Source organism: Lepisma saccharinum, chromosome 23 (genome assembly GCF_977018435.1).
Source record: "Lepisma saccharinum chromosome 23, izLepSacc3.1, whole genome shotgun sequence".
Classification (NCBI taxonomy): domain Eukaryota; kingdom Metazoa; phylum Arthropoda; class Insecta; order Zygentoma; family Lepismatidae; genus Lepisma; species Lepisma saccharinum.
In genome coordinates, this window is record NC_139251.1 from 13,855,384 (window position 1) to 13,874,006 (window position 18,623).

The 18,623-nt window shown below is 37.8% G+C and overlaps 1 protein-coding gene across 1 annotated transcript in view; it reads right to left on the bottom strand.

The window, feature by feature from the left end:
• Positions 1–378: 378 nt before the first annotated feature.
• Positions 379–18,623, bottom strand: part of LOC146005246 (annexin-B12-like) — a 76,647-nt gene continuing 58,402 nt past the window's right edge. Inside the window, exons 3-8 of the mRNA XM_083144336.1 lie at positions 17,700–17,813; positions 15,024–15,114; positions 11,116–11,252; positions 7,246–7,438; positions 3,071–3,183; positions 379–742 (exon numbers count right to left, since the gene is read on the bottom strand). Of these exons, the coding sequence (XP_083000462.1) occupies positions 620–742; positions 3,071–3,183; positions 7,246–7,438; positions 11,116–11,252; positions 15,024–15,114; positions 17,700–17,813 (771 nt within the window). The 3' untranslated portion in view covers positions 379–619. The remainder of the gene's footprint in view (positions 743–3,070; positions 3,184–7,245; positions 7,439–11,115; positions 11,253–15,023; positions 15,115–17,699; positions 17,814–18,623) is intronic.

Below are 18,623 nucleotides of genomic sequence, written 5' to 3' on the forward strand. Positions count from 1 at the left end.
AGGATACCAAATATCTCAGGAACTAGAGCCAACTTGGCAAAACTAATGTTCATTTTAGATTCAGCACAACCAAAATATCCTAAATTCGTTCAAAAATCCTTGGCAACTTATTTTTTTGTAGACGTCTGTAATAAATAAATAAAGTTGAGATGCACACCTATAGACTCGAACCACCAGACACCACTGTGCACTTGAATTTGATTTCTTTAATTTTTCTAAACACAAGCTAAGAAGGCGATTTAGAGAGGGGCTATAATGTTGGTTCATAGATTAAGTTTCTTGTGGTCTTTGCTTGTACTTCTGTGTGGATATTCAAAATACGATGTGTGGGAATTCCTCAAGAAAAGCTGTTACAATCACTACTAACCAACCATTGTCCTAAATGGTAGAAGGTATTTACTGATCAAATAACAAGTAGTTTCTCCAAACTTTATTCAAGGGCTCACATTTAAAAGCACAATTCTGGTTTGGTGCAAAGCCAAAAATATATATTATTTCAATTCTCACACACACAAAAATGTTCACACCTTGTGTATTTATAAAAAAATCCCAAGTAGGCACAGAAAGTTCCTGAGGTTGGAAAGACACACGAAAAGAGTTAGCAGAAAAGAAATATCAGTCAGCGATTCAGAATCTTCAGTAGAACTTTACGATAATCGCCTGCTGTGTCGTCTGCTACGGCATCTCCCAGTTCAGTGTTGTGCAGTTGTTTGTAGCGTTCCTTGATGTCTCCCAGGTCAATCTGCAATTGTAAACGTGATATTTATAGCAGAAAAGTTATGAATAGGAATATTTATACCTTATTACTAGGGAAGGGATTTTAAGGTGCAAAATTATGGTGGGGAAAGGGAAAAAAAGGTTCTGAAAATGTTTTCAAAAAGATGCTGATGAAATGCCTTATTCAATGCTCTCTTTTTCTGCGCCTTCTGTATATAATGCGCACGGACCGCGTAGAGAACGGTGGTTCTGCCGAATAGGTTTTGTTGAAGTTTGTGTTTTCTCTCGCGGGTTTTGCTAGGGAACTATTGGGGCTGCAATGATTATATTATAGGATTTTATGTAGTTGCTCAAGAAGAGTGAAAATCATTTATTTTTCTGTCCATTTTTTTAAAAAAGCATGGAAGAAGAGGACAAAAAAGGTGCTGAAGCATCAAAGAGGGGTAAGCATAAAAATACATTTTTTGTTGTGACGTTTCAGGAGAACGTGCTTCTTTCATCAGACATTTATTTTTAGTTTGTTAAAAGATACAGTTATAACAATGGTTATTTTTTTAATAAAACAGTATCAGTTATACAACAATGGATGTTGTCAATGTTACATTGTTGTAATATAGCAACTTAACTGTGTAACAAGCAGTCTGTTTTATTTTTATTTGAGATAAAAATTTTGATCACATTTTTTAAAAATTATGAATCCCAAATATCATCAGGCAATTTAAAATCATCATTGCTTTCACAGAGTTTCTTGATGTTTACCGTTGAAGATCAAAGAGGGGTAAAAAGGGGATAAATGTGCTAATCTCATGAAAAGGTGCAACAAAGTGTGTTCAATTTACTTGATTTTGTGTCCTGAAATATAAATCTCAAACGATCGGTATGAAAACAGCTATATTTTTGGAAAGGTGCTGCACCTTAAAATCCGTTCCCTACTTATTACTACAAAATTCTGGGTGTACAGGTTATAAGTGCCTACTTTATATCTAAGTAAAGTGTGTCTCAAAAGTAAGGAAGGATTTAAGATAGCAATATACCAGTGGTTCTCAAAGCGTGTGCTGCAGCACCCTGAGGTGCCGTGGATGGCTTACAGGGCACCGCGAAATATTCCAAATATGTTCATTTAGTACTTTTTACATATGTTCCTCAATTGGAAATATGTGTTTAATTTTTAAGTTAAGGCAAGCAACTTAACCACACTAACTGAGCATTGCAAGTGTTAGATAGGTCTACATTCTGACTTCGCTGATACTGAAAAAACTTGAAACACTAAGAGGCCCCCCTGAAATATACTGAACACAATAAAATATGTAATTCTTGAAGCTTTCCTGGCAGCGATTGATGTTAGTTATACAATTATATCACTGAAAACATGAAAAGTACATTATAGATACGTAAGACAGTATTCAGAGTTGGATTACCAAAAACAGTGGAAAACTTTAGCAATATAGTTCAGCTACTGAAAACAGTAAGTGTTACAAAACACCTCTTGATCTACTGAAAGCAGTAGACAGAATTTTCAGTAGGGGTGTTGCCGAGCAGGGAAGAAAAGTAGCAAAATAACACCAGATTTCAACATGCCATCAATCGCAGGTAAAGTAGGCAGTGAACCATCACAAGTTCTTAGAAGAAAGTAGCATGGAAATAGAAAACTGCATTTATCAGGATATACCAACCATGTTTACTGCACAATATGATGAAATCCAATATGTATAGAAATACAGGGTGTCCCTAAAGTCACATTACCATTACAATCAAACATAATATGACCCACATGACATAGAGCAGTGCAGTTTTTTTGCAATTTTTTTTTTCTTTATTTCTTCACGTCAGTGCACCTCAACGTGTGCCCTTCTGGTTGCACTCAGGATGTCAAGGTGAGATACTCACTGCAGCACATCAGCATCAACTTTTTGCACAGCTGCAATGATTCTTCTGTGAAGTGTAACAAGATCTGGAACGGGTTTGGTGTACACAATCCTTGACGTACTCCCAAAGAAAAAATCCAAGGGTGTGATATCAGTGGATTTTGGGGTCCATGCTATTGGTCCGAACAACATGAGACCAATGAGTGGATGTTCCATCTTGTTGGAAAATAATGGGGAGTAGGTACTGTTCAAGCATATCACAGTAAATTTTTCATGTAATCAATTCTCCATTAAGAAAAATGATCCTAGAACACAAATTACAAAAAAAAAAAGTTTTGAGCTGTAGAACACTTTGCAAATAAACTGCACTGCTATGTGTTATGTGGCTTCAGATTTATGTTTGATTATAATAATAATGGGACTTTAGGGACACCCTGTATAATACTTAACAAGTATGCATGCATCGGTGTAAATGTAAAATCCATTACCTCTGACCGAGAAACTAGAATTCTGATGAGAACTTGGTCCTGGGTACCTGAACCTTTCATAGCCTCCCTCAGCCTCTGGGCATAGAATGCCATTGGATCTTTCACAGCCCTTACTGAAAAAAATAATGAAGCTTACAGTAAGTAACAGCATAATTTGATACTGCTCAAGAATGAAGAAAATCAATTTAGATGTGTGCTTTCTGATTCAACTCTGTTTTCGTCACATGGTCTGAGGTTAGTCATAGATAGAGGCATGCATATTTAGTTTTTGATGAAAACACGAAATGTGAAATATCACATTCTAATGTTAATTTTTCATGTTTCTGAAAGGTGCGAGATGCATTTTCCTACCCTGTTTTGTCACGAAGTGATGCGAAATGAACTGCAAACTGCGAAATAGACTCTTAAACACGAAATTTACCGTTTATATACTGACGCGACACTTTCCGAAGTCTGAAGTATCCTGTGAGTTATGCAATTCACGGAAAATTGAGTAATTCTGCTGTAAATATTTGAGAAGCAAAAATGGAGTCCTTCATACAAGAATAAACTTAATATTCTGGTAATGATTTAATGTGCTATTAGAAGGGATATGTTTATTTTGTGTAATAGTGCAGTTTTTAAATCAAATTTGGGATTATATTCACATTTTTTAAAACCAAAATGTCATTTTATATGGCACTTTTTCACCACTATAACACCGAAATTTCATTTTATTTACCGCTTTTGAACCCAAAATTGACTCTGTTTTGGTACCGAAATTTTGCTTTTTTTATTTACCAAAAATATGTGCCTCTAGTCATAGAGAATTCTGAAGCTGTGAAATATACACATGTTAAGCAGGCCTGGATGCATCACTAAGCAAAATAAGTATGTGTTGAGGACATCAACGATTTAAAATTTTTCTTGCACATACATTTTTTCACATTAATGGTCAAAACTGAGAATTCTTACCGACCATTATTGAACTAGCACTAGGGCATGAAATGACCTTCAATCTAGCCCTGAGGTTATGTTAACCCAATTTCTCTCTCTCCTTGTTATCTCACTCTCACTTTCCCTCTTTTTCTCTCTCTCTCGCTCTCTCTCACCCCCAACACACACACACACAGTAAGACACAGAAACAATAGACATTTTGCTGCAAGTACTACTTTTGTCCATTCAATTTTAATTTTAAATCTCCTGGGCAGGGGCAGTTTTATCTGTAACCTGGGCCATCTAAATTTTCAGATAAAATGAGAATTTTCCCACAGTTTTGTTGGAATTTGTAAGATATTTATTGATCATGTTACTACATAGTTTTCCTGGTTGATAGTTACCTAACATTTTATATAAACCTAAAATATGATAACATGTATGTTGTACTTATGAATTCAGGTTACGCTAATTATTATATATAGGGTGATTCAATTATGAACCTAACTTTTATTAACACAATGCATACAAAGAGTAAGGTCATCACTAGTTCTGGTTTTACTCCTCTTTCTGTCAATTGCTGATTCCTCACTTGGCCAGTTTGGATGCCAAAAACTCTAGGACCCCTTTCTCGACTTCCTCCATTGAATTGAAGCACCATCCTTGCAGAAAGTAGATTAGTGGCAGGAGAAGTTGAAAATGTGATGGCTTGTGATTAGAGCTCTACTTTGAGTCTGACAGAACCTCAATTCCCTCCTTTTTCACTAATTAAGCCTGGTCCACTGTGGAATTGTGCACTGGAGCACTGCCATGGTACGAAAAAGCCAACTTTCGGTTACTTGTGCTGAGCATAGAGGTCGCCATGCAAGGTCTTGCAGCCTGAAACCAGCACTCAATGCACTGAACCTTCAACTTTTTCCCAGATGCGCAGCAGGATCTTGTATTGGAACCTGCTCTGTTGAAACACTGGTTCTAGCACCTAACCAGACTGCAGCCCCTGGTTTTCAGTCAAAACTGGTTGTTGTATGGATTTTGTACAACTGACAAGTCACTTTCCTTTGGTACATGTGTTCATGGGTTGCTTCTCAAGGTCTTCTGCTCTGAAAACCAAGCCAGTGTAGATGGCAAACAATAGCATCTTGTGAAGATCTAAACTCTGTAAACAATCTGCATATGCTGGTAGCCGGTTTCTGTTGAAGAGCTTGGAGTAATGCTTGGTTGTCAATGACCCTGTTTCAAATGTTGTGAAATGCTAATTTCATAATTTATAAGCTTGCGGTTAATGCATTCATGATGTAGAAAATTTTTCTAATTTATGATTTTCATGTGACATTTCTGGTCTTCTTTTCTCACATTAACGTATGGAAGACTGACATTACATGGCCTATACTAATCAAATGCAAGAAGAAAATACATTCGCCTGATATAGCACAACCACATACTATTAAATTAAGGAGAATCTTGCATACATGTTTCAGAAATAATTTGAGGGGTTACAAAAAATTGTTGCAAGTAAAGTATTGAATGTACGTTAATGAAACCAGTCCAGAACGAACAATAAATGCAAACAGTTCTTTTACACCTACAAATGTTCAATGTGTGCACCACAGGTAACACGACACACATTGACAAGATAGTCTTCTTCTTGCCACACTCGCATCAACATGGGCCTGCCGGCATCAGTGGGACGAATACCCTGTCTATGATGAAGCCCCAGTCACACCAGTGGCTAAGATATAGTACAAGCACTGCTTGCACTATTAAAATATTATTTAATGTACTTAATGTTGGTTGCATTATTTAGTTTCTATCCGACCCGAATTCACAAAATTTTACGGCAGCAAACTCTCTCAGCAGCCCTTTGGCAAGCAGCAACTTCTCTGCTTGCAACCACTGCGTGGGAAACGAACGCTCCTCAAGTATCATATATCCCCAAACCACTAATAAAAGCTCTGCTTTTTGGAGCTTTTCGGCTTCTAGAAAACAGCCGAGCCAAGCAGAAAGCAGACACTACTAGCAGAAAGCATATAAGTGATATATCTCGAAGATGAATATTTGCTTTATTATAAAGACAAAATTATTGAAATAAATTATTATAACTGTTCCAAAATCCATGTAGACAAACTTTAAAGCATTTGTAGAACATGTCAATAATGTCGACATTCAGGGGTTAAGACAAACATGGTGTCCCTGGCACTGGAGAGCACTGTAGAACAGCTAGCTGTTGTCCACTTCACACCTCTCTGATCTCAAATTACAATGCTACCAAATAATTTACATGATATTTATCGTGAGTTTTCAAACTAACAATAAACTGATGTTTTTTTGATAAAATGTATGTAAAAAAAGCAATGAAACTCTCTTCTGAGACTTGCAAGTAGCAAAAACTTGGAAGTCATAAATGTTATCCAATTCGAAATATTATTTTTATTAATATAATACATTATTAAAAAGAAGAACCAGTGCATGTTCTTCCTGTTCTAATGACCTATTATTCCAAAGCTTAATTAATTTTAAGATTCAAGTCAGTTCTTTTACTCTCCCATGAACATTATTTTTTACAACAAGTTTGGTATCACTTTTCTGTTAGTTTCGGAGCTTTTTGGAATATTTTCCATTTGTGTGGGAAGAATGAGTCATTGAAGTGAGTGTTCTCTTTTATTTGGTGTGTTGTGAATTTACCAAAACAAACATGGATATTTCAAAATGTGTACGGGAAGCTGTAAGTAATAGCCAAGTATTTTATTAAATCAATAACATGACCAAGAATTTTGAACTTAGCAGCATGGCGGTTGAGAGAGGAGTTGGGGATATATTATTATTATTATTTCAAATGCCCTTTCTTACTAGAGAAACTGGGGCAACGGGCTGTATAATTTATTTACCCCCCCCCCCTCCCTTTTCTCCTTTCGGAGTATTGCATTGCTTGCCTTCTTCTTAAGACCACGCTTCGCCACTGAGTCACACCGTGTAAGGTCCGGTGATCTTGGGGACCAAACGTTGAACAAAACACTGTTGAGTGATGTGGGTGACTTGAGTGTCACCTAGCAGCAGGGATATGAACTCTCAGCTTAACAAAACATACATGCACAAACTGTCTTGTGTTCCTCAACCATTCTGGATTGCTTTAATTAACTTAAGTTCAATAGTTTACTTGCAATAAATTTTTGTAACCCCTCAATTAATTCTGAAACACTCTGTATAAGAAAAATAATACTGTATTATTTCCATGTTTGGGGAAAAAGTATAATACACATACCAAGAGCCAAAAGACCATCTCTTAAACCTCCAGAGAATTCAGAGTCTATACTTTCTTCTATGTCCTTTCCTGATATTTGTTTGTAGGCATCGAATGTTTCCCTAAGTTGTGGATAACTTCGGACATTCAGCAAAGAAATGAACACTGCTTCATCTGTACCATATTTCACACCTACTCCAGCATCCACCAAAACCTGATAATATGAAATATAGATTAAAATATTTGTAAATATGCATACCAATGGCACATAATACAGTATCTTCCATACAGTTTGTACATTGCGATTATTAGAAAAATAATAAAAATATTGTATGATTGCTTCAGTTGTTTTATAATGGAACAGTTTTAATTATCTTCTGTTCTTTAGATTTTAAAAATTAAAATTATTCAAATGTGATGCAAGAAAGTTATGAACCCTCCCCCCCAAACTTTTTCTTTCTGTACATTTCCTTTGTTTTAAACACATTATATGTTCGGCCAAAAGTCACGATCGAATCTTGATATTTTTATTATTATTGTTATTTATTGTAGTAAAAGAAAATGCGGTAATCATGGAGAAACTGTATTGAACTGAACAAGGTACATTAAAGAGTGAAGTAGGACAAGAATATCTGTAAGATTAATGTCAGTGGAACTCTCAATGGTATAACTTCTCAGTATGTTAACCATCATTCTTGGTGCACAGCTGGATTCACTGCCATGTTCATTGGCTTGCCACATCAGCATTTCAGGAGTTATCATTCTGAAGGCACAAATAAATTGTCCTTTCAAATACTCAATGGAGTTCATGTGAATTCAGCTAACCTTTTTCTTTATTAAGGACCAGATCCAGTTATTGGTTTTAACTCCAATATTTGAATGTACCTCTATTGGAAAACCTTACTCCCCAAGCAAGCACAACCATTGGGCCAACATCAGTTTTTATGTGGGATCGATTGTTTTTACGTTGGTTGGCAAATTGACGGTGGTTGCCATCATTTACCCAACCATGGAAAAGTGAGTCAAAATCAGTTTTAAAAACAACTTTCAAGAGTATGCTGTAAATTCTAAACTGTAAAATAAGTTACATGTAACAGTGTTTCTTTTCAAATATTTCAGTCTCAGCACATATTGGAAATATATTTTTTAATGAAAGTAGAAGCTATTCGTAACTTGCAAGTTCCTTGTCAGCTGCCATAGATGAAAGATATATCTGTGCTGGGAATTGCTTATGATTTGTCTGTTTCTGTATCAGAACAAGAACATTCTTACAGATATTTTTGTGGAGGTGGTTATGTGCACATTAAATTCCATGAAAGGTGGAAAACTAAGGAAACTATAGAAAGTGTTTTTTTTTTTTGTGCTACCACTTGAAGATACCTTGAAAACAAAGATACCATATGAATGAGAAATTGGTGTGTATTTTTTTATTTTCACAAATAATTTGTACTATTGTTTACATTTGGTCTCACAATAAATTATATATACACAGTGTGTTCCAAAATGAATATCGGGGTTTCAATGAAGTGTATCTTCTATTACATATACATTACAGAAATGAACCATACCTTAAAAGGAAAGGTAACTCAAACAGTTTTTGTTTCTACTTCGCAGGTGATGTTTCGTAACTCCGCCGCAGCACGGCGCTAGTAGTAAAGATGGAGATGACTCCTGAGCGTAAAGCCTTCTGTGTCTTGGAATTCGCAATTGGAGTGCAACGTGCTTTACGGCGGGAATATGGATGTGATCCCCCATCGGATAACAACATCCGAAGATTAAAAGCAATTTAAGAATACGGGATGCCTGTGCAAAGGGAAGAGCTCCGGAAGACCACGTCTACCAGATGAGCAAGTGGAACAGGTCAGAGCAAGTTTCGGTCGGAGTCCCAGGAAATCTGTAAGGTGGGCGAGTCGAGAACTGTAAATGCCGTTCACGACTGTTTGGAGGGTGTTACGAAAGAGACTGCACATGAGGCCGTACCGTCTACATCTGTTACAGGCCCTAAAGCCTGAAGATAATGTGACCCGTGCCAACTTCTGCGAAAATGTGCTGGACATGGAAAATGATTTTCTTACACGTATGATCTTTAGTGATGCAGCCTCATTTCATCTTAGTGGACGAGTGAATACGCATAAGTGCGTATTTGGGTTCTGAAAATCCACACCAAACAGTGCAGCAGATGAGGGATTCAACAAAAGTGAATGTATTTTGTGCTCTATCCAAATAACAAGTGTATGGACCTTTCTCTTTGTGGAAAACACTATCACTGGTACTGCTTATTTGGACATGCTCCAGCAATGGTTCTACCCTTAACTGGATCGTGAGCAAAAAGGGAACCATCATCTGGCAACAAGACGGCTCGACCCCTCACTTTCATCGTGAAGTACGGAATTGGTTGAATTCTGTTTTTCCCTAACGATGGATCGGTCGTCATTGTGAGGATGACGTGGCTCTTCTGCAATGGCCCCCAAGTTCTCCCGACCTCACCCCCTGTGATTTCCTTTTGTGGTGGTATGAAAAGGATAGTGTATACGTGCCACCGCTACCTGCCGACCTCCCTGAATTGCGACGCAGGATTGATGCAGCTGTGGAGTCTGTTACACCAGACATGCTAGCTTGAGTGTGGGAAGAAATTGCCTACAGACTAGATGTGTGCTATGTCACAAGGAGATCCCACATTGAACATGTGTAACTTGTGACAAAAAAACGGTTTGAGTTACCCATTCTTTTTAGGTATGTTTCATTTCTGTATTGTATATGTAATAGAATATACACTTAATTAAAACCCCGATATTCATTTTGGAACACCCTGTACATCAGAACAAACCTATCTATACTTTAGTTTTCAGTACGTTGGCCCAACGTGAAAACCAAATGTTGGGCCAACCACTTTTGGTTACTTCCGAACCACAGTATTGGGATTAACTGACCTCTATCAATAAACAGATAAAATATTACCACACAATGTATGAGGAGAGTTGGGTAAAGATTTTCCTCAGTTACAAATCGTGTGGCACAGAAAAATTTAATACTCCACCCAGTCACTCAATCTTATTTCTCCAGACTTTTTACTCTGGGTTGTCAAAAAATTATGTTTATTTGGAAAAGCCCTGGTCAGCTATAGAACTGAGATGAGAAATTGTTATACCCTATACCAGCTAACTGTAGACCAGGCAAACGAGAGCAAGTCTCTGCACAAGTAGTGACGCGAGGCGACTCCACCATTGAACAGTAAGAGAAATGGGATTGCGTAATGGTCGACTGGAGTTACCCGATTTCCCTGCTTCGCTCTGTAAGCGTTGCAAACTTTTGAAAGCGACAATACCATATGCACAAGGCAAACGGACCGTATTTTTGTCTCCAGGTCCGTACGCTTGGTTTAAGAATTTGTTAGGGAAATATTAGGGATAAAACTGCAAGTGCAAATTTTGATAAGACACATTTAGCGTACGGACTAAGGTCTGGACTGTACGTCCATACATGTACAGTCAGGACTGTACAGTTGGCAACGCTGCACTTTCACCATTCGATTTCCCTCCTCTTCCTCTGCCGCTATGCGTGGCCCTGCTCCACAGTTATCTGGGACAGGGTATAGTGCCTGCTCATGAATTATCCCACAGTTATGTCACAAGGTGTGCATCTCTGTGCATAAAGGTTAGAAAGGTGGATTGAAATAGAAGGACAGCATTGTGAACCATTGTTGTAATTACTTTCTGCCAGAATACTAATAATATGCATGTGAGTTCCATTAAAGTTCATCATCAGTATTATTTTGCACCATTACATCTGCACCACCCTTTACTTTCTACAAGTATTGTTTATTCTTTGTGATGCAAAAATAACACATATTACTACTTCAAAGAAACAATAAATAAATCATCAAAGATTTACCTGCGCATCCTTCTGAGCCTGGACAAAATCGACTTCAACATTTTCTTCCCTCCCAGCTGCTAAAAGAGCTCTCATAAGCCTACGGAAATCTCCACTTAACTCACTCACTAATTCTTGTTCTAGATTTTTGTTGTATTCTGTAAACATATTTATAAAGATTAGTGTATTTTATAAAGCGGATGTTATATTGTAAATGTCATTGTGATATATTATACTCAGGCAAAATTACCAATTTTACTGCTTTTCATTACATAAGTTGCAATCATGTAAACTTGCATATCTTTATGTCCTTGTCTGTTATTCAGTTCAAATCAGAACACAATTAAAAAAAAACACTGAATAGCATCACATACTCTTTCAGGAGTTAAGAAAATGGCACATGTTTGAAACTGTGCAGACTTTTCTCGTAGCCACAGGCATTTTATACTGGTAGTAAATTTTAGGATAGACTGACATGAAATGTGTAACACTACCAACGTTAAACCAAACTCTACTGCTAACCAATGTGCTACCAATCTGATATAAGATTGCAAATGTTCCATGAAGAACCCAAATGTGCATTCACGTTCTTAATTTATGTAATGAAGTGACAGCAATGAGATTTGCCTTAGAAAATAAAACAGCGTACATTATTTACTTCACAAAACAGGGTATAAGGAATTCATAAAATTAACAAAATGTCAAGATTTTGCACTAAACTCTAGGCTATTTATAGAAATGTCCTGCATTGTGTAGTCTAGGGCATCATGCATTGGGCTCCAGCTACCGGACGCACACAGGTTCGAGTCTCCAGAGCAAAGCACAACAACTTTTATCCTGAGATTTTGGCCTGTGTGGCTTGTGTGGCCTCACCATCGTGAGGAAATTGAGGAGCTAAGAATGAGTTGCATAACCCGGTCACAGAAACCTACAACAACGACTGGGTGTTTGTTTGTTGACCACACATCACCCTACTAACCACAACCTACTATGGCACAGAGAGCTTAGCAATCCAAGATAAACATCTAAGTAAATTTCAAGCAATAGAAATGAAATATCTCAGAAGAACAGTGGGGAAAACTCGAAGAGACAGAATAAGAAATGAAAGAATCAGAGAAGAGGTAAAACAAAAGAAGACAATGACTGAAGTAGTAGAGGAACGCCAGCTGAAGTGGTATGGACATGTAAATAGAATGAATGAAGATAGGAAAGCCAAGCAAGTGATGGAGATGAGGGTTGAGGGTAGAGTAGGAAGAGGCAGGCCAAGAAATACGTGGGAAGATAGAATAGAAAAGATGGGATTAAAATATGGAAAAAACTAAGAACGAAATGAGAAGAATGAGTCGAGACTGGACGGAGTGGATGAGATGGACAGAACGAGGTACCCGACGCTTAACGGCATAAGGGAAAGGAAGAGAAGAAGAAGATATTTATTTACTCTGTGTTATATGCAAACATTGTTATTACGGTCAACGTTATTTTATTCACTTGTTCAGTGTTAATTGTGTTAATAACTGCTTTGGTAATTGTGCCATGTATTCTGATTATCAGTATTAACTGATCATTATTCTGTTATTTTGTTAATAAGGACCTGCATGGTCGCAAAGAATTTAAAATATTAATTGTGTATTAACGTTTAGCACATGCTTAATATTATAATATGTGTTTATCCTTTTTGCCTTGACCACGTAGTTCAATCTACTGCCGTAGAGATGGCATTGCCTGCTCTCGCACGGTTCCACGCAGTTTGCGTGAATGGCACTAGGGGCGCTACTCTGAACCGAGGCTATATAACCGGCCACGGAGCAGATTCAGTGCAGTTGGCTTTCAGGTCTGCTCACGATAAGATCTCACTTAAAAACTGACCTGGAAGAAAAGTGCACTCTGCTTTGCGAGAGGCCAAGCATCCTAAAGAAGTGTGGTCTCCGCTAAAGACTGCGAGAGGTTTCCACCACTATCAACCAGCGGTACCCCAACTGGGGATTGAGATGGGTTTCTAGGCAACCGGTCATAAGGTTTACCATTGTGTACCCCATTATCGTTAACGCTGGGCGTAAACGGAACAGTAATTGTAAGTACAGGTGTTGCCGTTTACTGCTTAAACCCCACCGCAAGGTGCTGGGCTTTATTAGGCCGTATATGACAAGGGTCGGGGTGTAGCTTTGACTGTAAAATTACAGGTCAGATAAAGTACGACTGTTATCGTGAGGGTGACCTTAATAGATGCCCTTGTTCCCCAAAAGTCAACAGTTCCCTGTAAAAAGCCTGCAGTTACAGAAGTCAGTGCAAGTAAAGGACTGCACTTTCCTGACGTTTGTTGGAGCTAAGGTTACGACTCCAGACAGCAGCTGCATCAGTGTTCCTGTTCCCAGTTTACAGAAACCATTCTCCCCCCCCCCCCCCTTTGTGTTGCAGGATATTGCCCAAGTGAGTGTAATATCCTACACGGGCTATTACAGTTCCTATTAAATAAGTGTATCCAGCTGCATTCATCAAACTTTCTCTAACTTTAGACTATGTGTGTACTTTTCCCCGAACCCTGAGTGAAATAGTCTCATGCCACCGCTGGAGAAAAAGTTAGCATGATGGGTAAAACTTTGCAGTGCAGCCCATAAAAACCTTGAAGATCAACAAAAGGTTTGTGTATCAGACAATCCAGAGATTCACTGAGACTGGTAGCATGAAAGATCGCCCAAGAGTTGGTTGACTTCACACTGTATGAACAGCGGTGGCTGTTAAAGCAGTGTTAGCTCGCATCCGCCGAAATCCCATCTGGAAGCAAGTGAATGGCACAGGAGCTGAATATTTCACAACACTCAATGTTCGGGGTACTAAATGAAGACCTTGAAATTGGAGCTTACCGCTGGAGTACTGGAAATTTCCTGATGCCTCAAGTGAAGCAGAGGGAACTGAAATCGAGACTGCTCCTGCAGTGGTACGTTGCCAATGGGCATTGCAGGATTCTCTTCACTGATAAGAAATTGTTCACCACTGAATAAAGTTTTAACTGACAAAATGAAAGGGTGTATGCTTCAAACTGTCGAGAAGTTTCTGAGAGAGTTCCCAAAAATCAGAGATGCCACCAGCCCTCCTCAGTCATGGTTTGGTCGGGGGTCAGCTATGAGAGTTCCACCAGGCCTCATTTTTGAGAAAAGGGCTTAAAAGCCATGCGGAAGTGTATGTGGAAAGTGTCCTGGACCCTCTCGTGACACTGTTGAACCAAACAATGTTTCACAATGAATCCTGGATATTCAAGAAATATTCTGTCCCAGCTCATAAGGAAAGGATGACGCGACGGTGATTGGAGACCAGTGTACTTGATTTCATCTCCACTTTTGATTGGCCATCTGATAGCCATGATCTCAGTACCTTGGACTACAAACTGTGTCCAGAGCTAGAGGGGACTGTCTGCAAGAAGAGGCACCCTCTAATAGAAAGTTAAAAGCACTCCTTGGTAGCAACAGGAACGGACTTTCCCATCATGACCATCCGTGCTGCAATAGATGCCTGGCCAGGAAGACTTCGAGCCTGTGTGATGCCAAAAAGTGGACATTTTGAAAACTGATTGGTGCTATTTGTGTGCAATATATGTAAGTGTAACATACTAAAAGAACATTTAAAAATCTGAAACCATATTAAATTAATTCACAAAATAGTGTGTAACCGTATTTATGGCCAGACTAGGTATACAGTTTAAAGTGGGATCCGAACCACTATGTGCCTCCACCTGGAGTGTGTAGAAGAGGATGAAGAAATAAGATCTAATTTCTCAGTAGATTTGTCTATTGTTAATACATTCCAATGCAAAATGGCTAATGCGTTATTTGATATCCTCTTTAAAAAATAAATAAGATTTCTCATTGATAACTTTTTTTTATGTAAAACCTCAATGTCTTTACACCAGATTAACAAAAATAATTTCTACTTACTCTTCTTGAAAGTTGATTTGATTACCTCTATCTCAGGATTTGTTCTGTAACATAGCAACTCGATAAGTGTTTTTTCATCTGTGCCAGTCCCCTGAAGATAAAATCATAAAAGACAATAATTTAAAATTCACTTATTTCAGTCTAAACATTTACTTAATTATTTCATTAAATTCTCTTTGGAGTGATTCAAATATTAGATTGTGAGCTAAAAGAAAATAAAAACAAGCTGTGTAATTATCTACTCTAAGAGATGTACTTTGTTTCAATTTTAAATATGACTGGATTTATAGTAGACATGCTGCTTATATGCTTGGATGCATTTTTTTTATGAAAAATACACTATAAGTAGAGACATGTATACGTCTTTTTTCAAAAATGGAAACTCAAAATGTGAAATTATACATTTTAATGATATTTTTTTATGGTTTTGAGATGTGTGAGATACATTTATCTTACAATGATTTGTCACAAAATGATGTGGAATCAAGTGCAAAGTGCCAAATAGATACTTAAACATGCAAATTTAGAGTTTATTTACTGGAAACACTTCTCACAATCTCAACTATCCTGGAAGTTATGCAAATTTCAGAATGCTGATCAATTCTGCTTCCAAAGTTAAAATGAAAACATTGACTTCTTTACACAGGAATAAACTAAATAATACTTCAATACAATAACTACTAATGTGCTAATATAATGTAAAATTTAATTTTTGAATAAGTAGTAGTTTTAACTCAATTTTCGGATTTATTCACCATTTTATATACCGATTTGATCCTGAAATGGGCTGTTTTTTTTTTTCAAAATCATGGCAGGTTATTCATTATAAATATGTTTCCTTAAATATAAGGAAGGGACACAAGCAATAAAGTTGTTTTTTTTTTAAAAAAAACATAAAGTGTAATAAAAGCACAATTCAATACACATTAAAATTTGAAATTATATTTCCCGGTTTCGAATCCTGCCCTGGGCATGGATGTTTGTGAGTGTCCATCCATCAATTTCATCATATCATCACTCATCTCTTCGCAAATTAACCAAAAGTGGCACAAAAAGGCGAAGTAAAATAAATCAAATTAATCAATCAATTGAAATTATAGCCAACATAAAATATGAAAAGATGTCATATTAAGATACCGAGTAAAGCATTTTCCTGTATATAAAATACAGGGAGTACAAAAAAGAATGTCCTAGTTTTAAATTGTTATAACTTCTTGTAGAATATGTGAACAGTGTTCATTCATGACTTGAATGTTTTAAATTTTGTTGGTGTTCATTAGTTCTCCGTTTTCCAGGTTGGTGGTGCTGGCATAGCAAAGTAATAGAATAGGTGAGATGAATGCACATTTCATGTTTCTGGACATGTTAACACACACAATGTTCATATTTGGGGGACCAAAAATCCTCACGAGCTCGTGCAGTGTGAACGAGACTCACCTAAACTCAATGTGTTCTGTGCAGTGTCTCGAAGTCAAGTGCATGGGCCGTTCTTCTTCGCAGCAGAAACTGTAACAGGGGTAACCTACCTGGATATGCTTCAAGAATGGTTGTTCCCACAACTTCTAGCAGCAGAACCAGAGAACTTTATCTGGCAACAAGATGGTGCTCCCCCTCACTGGCACACTTGTGTGCGGGAATGGTTAAATGGTGTGGTCCCTGACCACCGGATTGGTTGTACTGGAAAGAATGACTGGGCTTGCTTGTCATGGCCTCCCAGGTCACCTGATCTGACCCCTTGTGATTTTTTTGTGGGGTTTTATTAAAGATGCTGTATACGTACCTCCCCTTCCAAATGATCTACTAGAATTGCGACTCCGACAGCTGTAACCTCAATCACTACAGACATGCTTGTTAGAGTGTGGGAAGAGCTGTCTTATCGTTTGGATGTGTGCCGGGATATTTTGATAGGGGCTCTATTACTATTTGATTTTGTTTATAAGTGGATTGTATATGAAAAGGAATTTTATGGCGGTTGGTTATATATTTTCACAAAAGGGTCACACATTGAACATTTGTGAACCAAAAAAACTGTGAGTGTTACTCTTTCGTTTAATATATATATCATTGTTGTACGCCAAATATGTATGAAATAACAGAGGTTCAAAACTAGGGCATTCTTTATTGTACACTTTATATACATAGGCTGATTTTTAGTAGTGGCAACTATGCAATAGCGACGCCATGCAATGTCGTTTATACCAAAGGTTAGTTACATGCGTACCCTCCCTCAGAGCAAATGAATTCACTCTTCTCACTCTATGCCCATGTGCAGTGACAGAAAGAACAGAGCAGTTGTGAGCTAGCGGTCGCAGAGTGCAGTCTCCATGTTTACGGAGCTGGTTAAAAATTAAATGTGCTAGAGGTCGCATAGCATGGACTGCAATCCCTAAGATGAAGGAACCACTTCGTTGAATTCGCTACGGAACAGTTCGAGACATTCTTCTGGCAGTAGATTGTTCTCTTCATAGTATCAACAGATTAGGCAGTGCCAACGACATGCGATGGCTTCCACATCGCTGGCAACACATTCTACGCAATACTGGGGACTACATCGAAGGCCTGCAAAACTTAGAACCATGTATGTATGCTATGTGTCAAGAAAATAAATAGTTGCACTACTAAAAAATCAACCCTTGTATTTATTAAATGCAGCTTAAGTGACAATTAAATACTAACCTTCATAGCAAGATAAATGTTCTCTGCAATATAGTCCTGAGGCTCTTTCATCAAAGCTAATATCACATCTTCAAAATTTCCACCCAATTCACTCATTAGATCTTCAATTAAGTCCTGAAGCAGATTGAAATTAAACATGGAATAAATAAAACATTTGAGATGTATATATTTTTCAAATGTCTTTAATATGTATGTGTATAATATGTAACATATATACAATGGGGGTATGTATTTGTGTGTGTGTTTGCACATACCACATATAACTTTCCAGTCAAACCCAGAGTTTTTTCGAGATCCACTACACTTCCTCCTAACCTCAAAAAGATATTAGTCAACGGTGACCATCCTGACAACACCTTTCCTCTCACAAATGCACCTGCCTGAGGTGCAAAGCCTGTCCCATTCTCATTACCTCCCTTACTCTTCAGATTCTCACTGCCACTGGCAAATTTACCCTCCACCCCAAAGGGACCTGCTACACCTCAAACCTTATCTATTTCCTTACGTGCAACATCTGTGGTGGCTTTTGCCTGGGGGGAAACATTCACAGCCCTCAGCCTCAGGATGAACATCCACTGCACCTCAACCTAAAATCTGGGCTTCATCTGCCACCATCCATCTCACCATAACAATACCCCTATCAATGGCAGCTTTCTAATCTTTATACTAATGCACCAACACCTCAGTATGACAATGCTGGGAGAGCCTGAATTAGATAGTTTCTTAATGAAATCTCATCTTCAGCCTCATCCCCATACCCAATTCTCCCTCTTATTTTCACATTACCATCCATGCACACTATGTAATCACTACTATTTGCAAATTTCAACAAGCTTGGTAAGAGAAGCATGTTATCTTTGCTCTGAACCTACAGTCTGTGGCCACGGAAGTTTAAAGATTTCCAGTGTCTAGTGAGTGATTCCT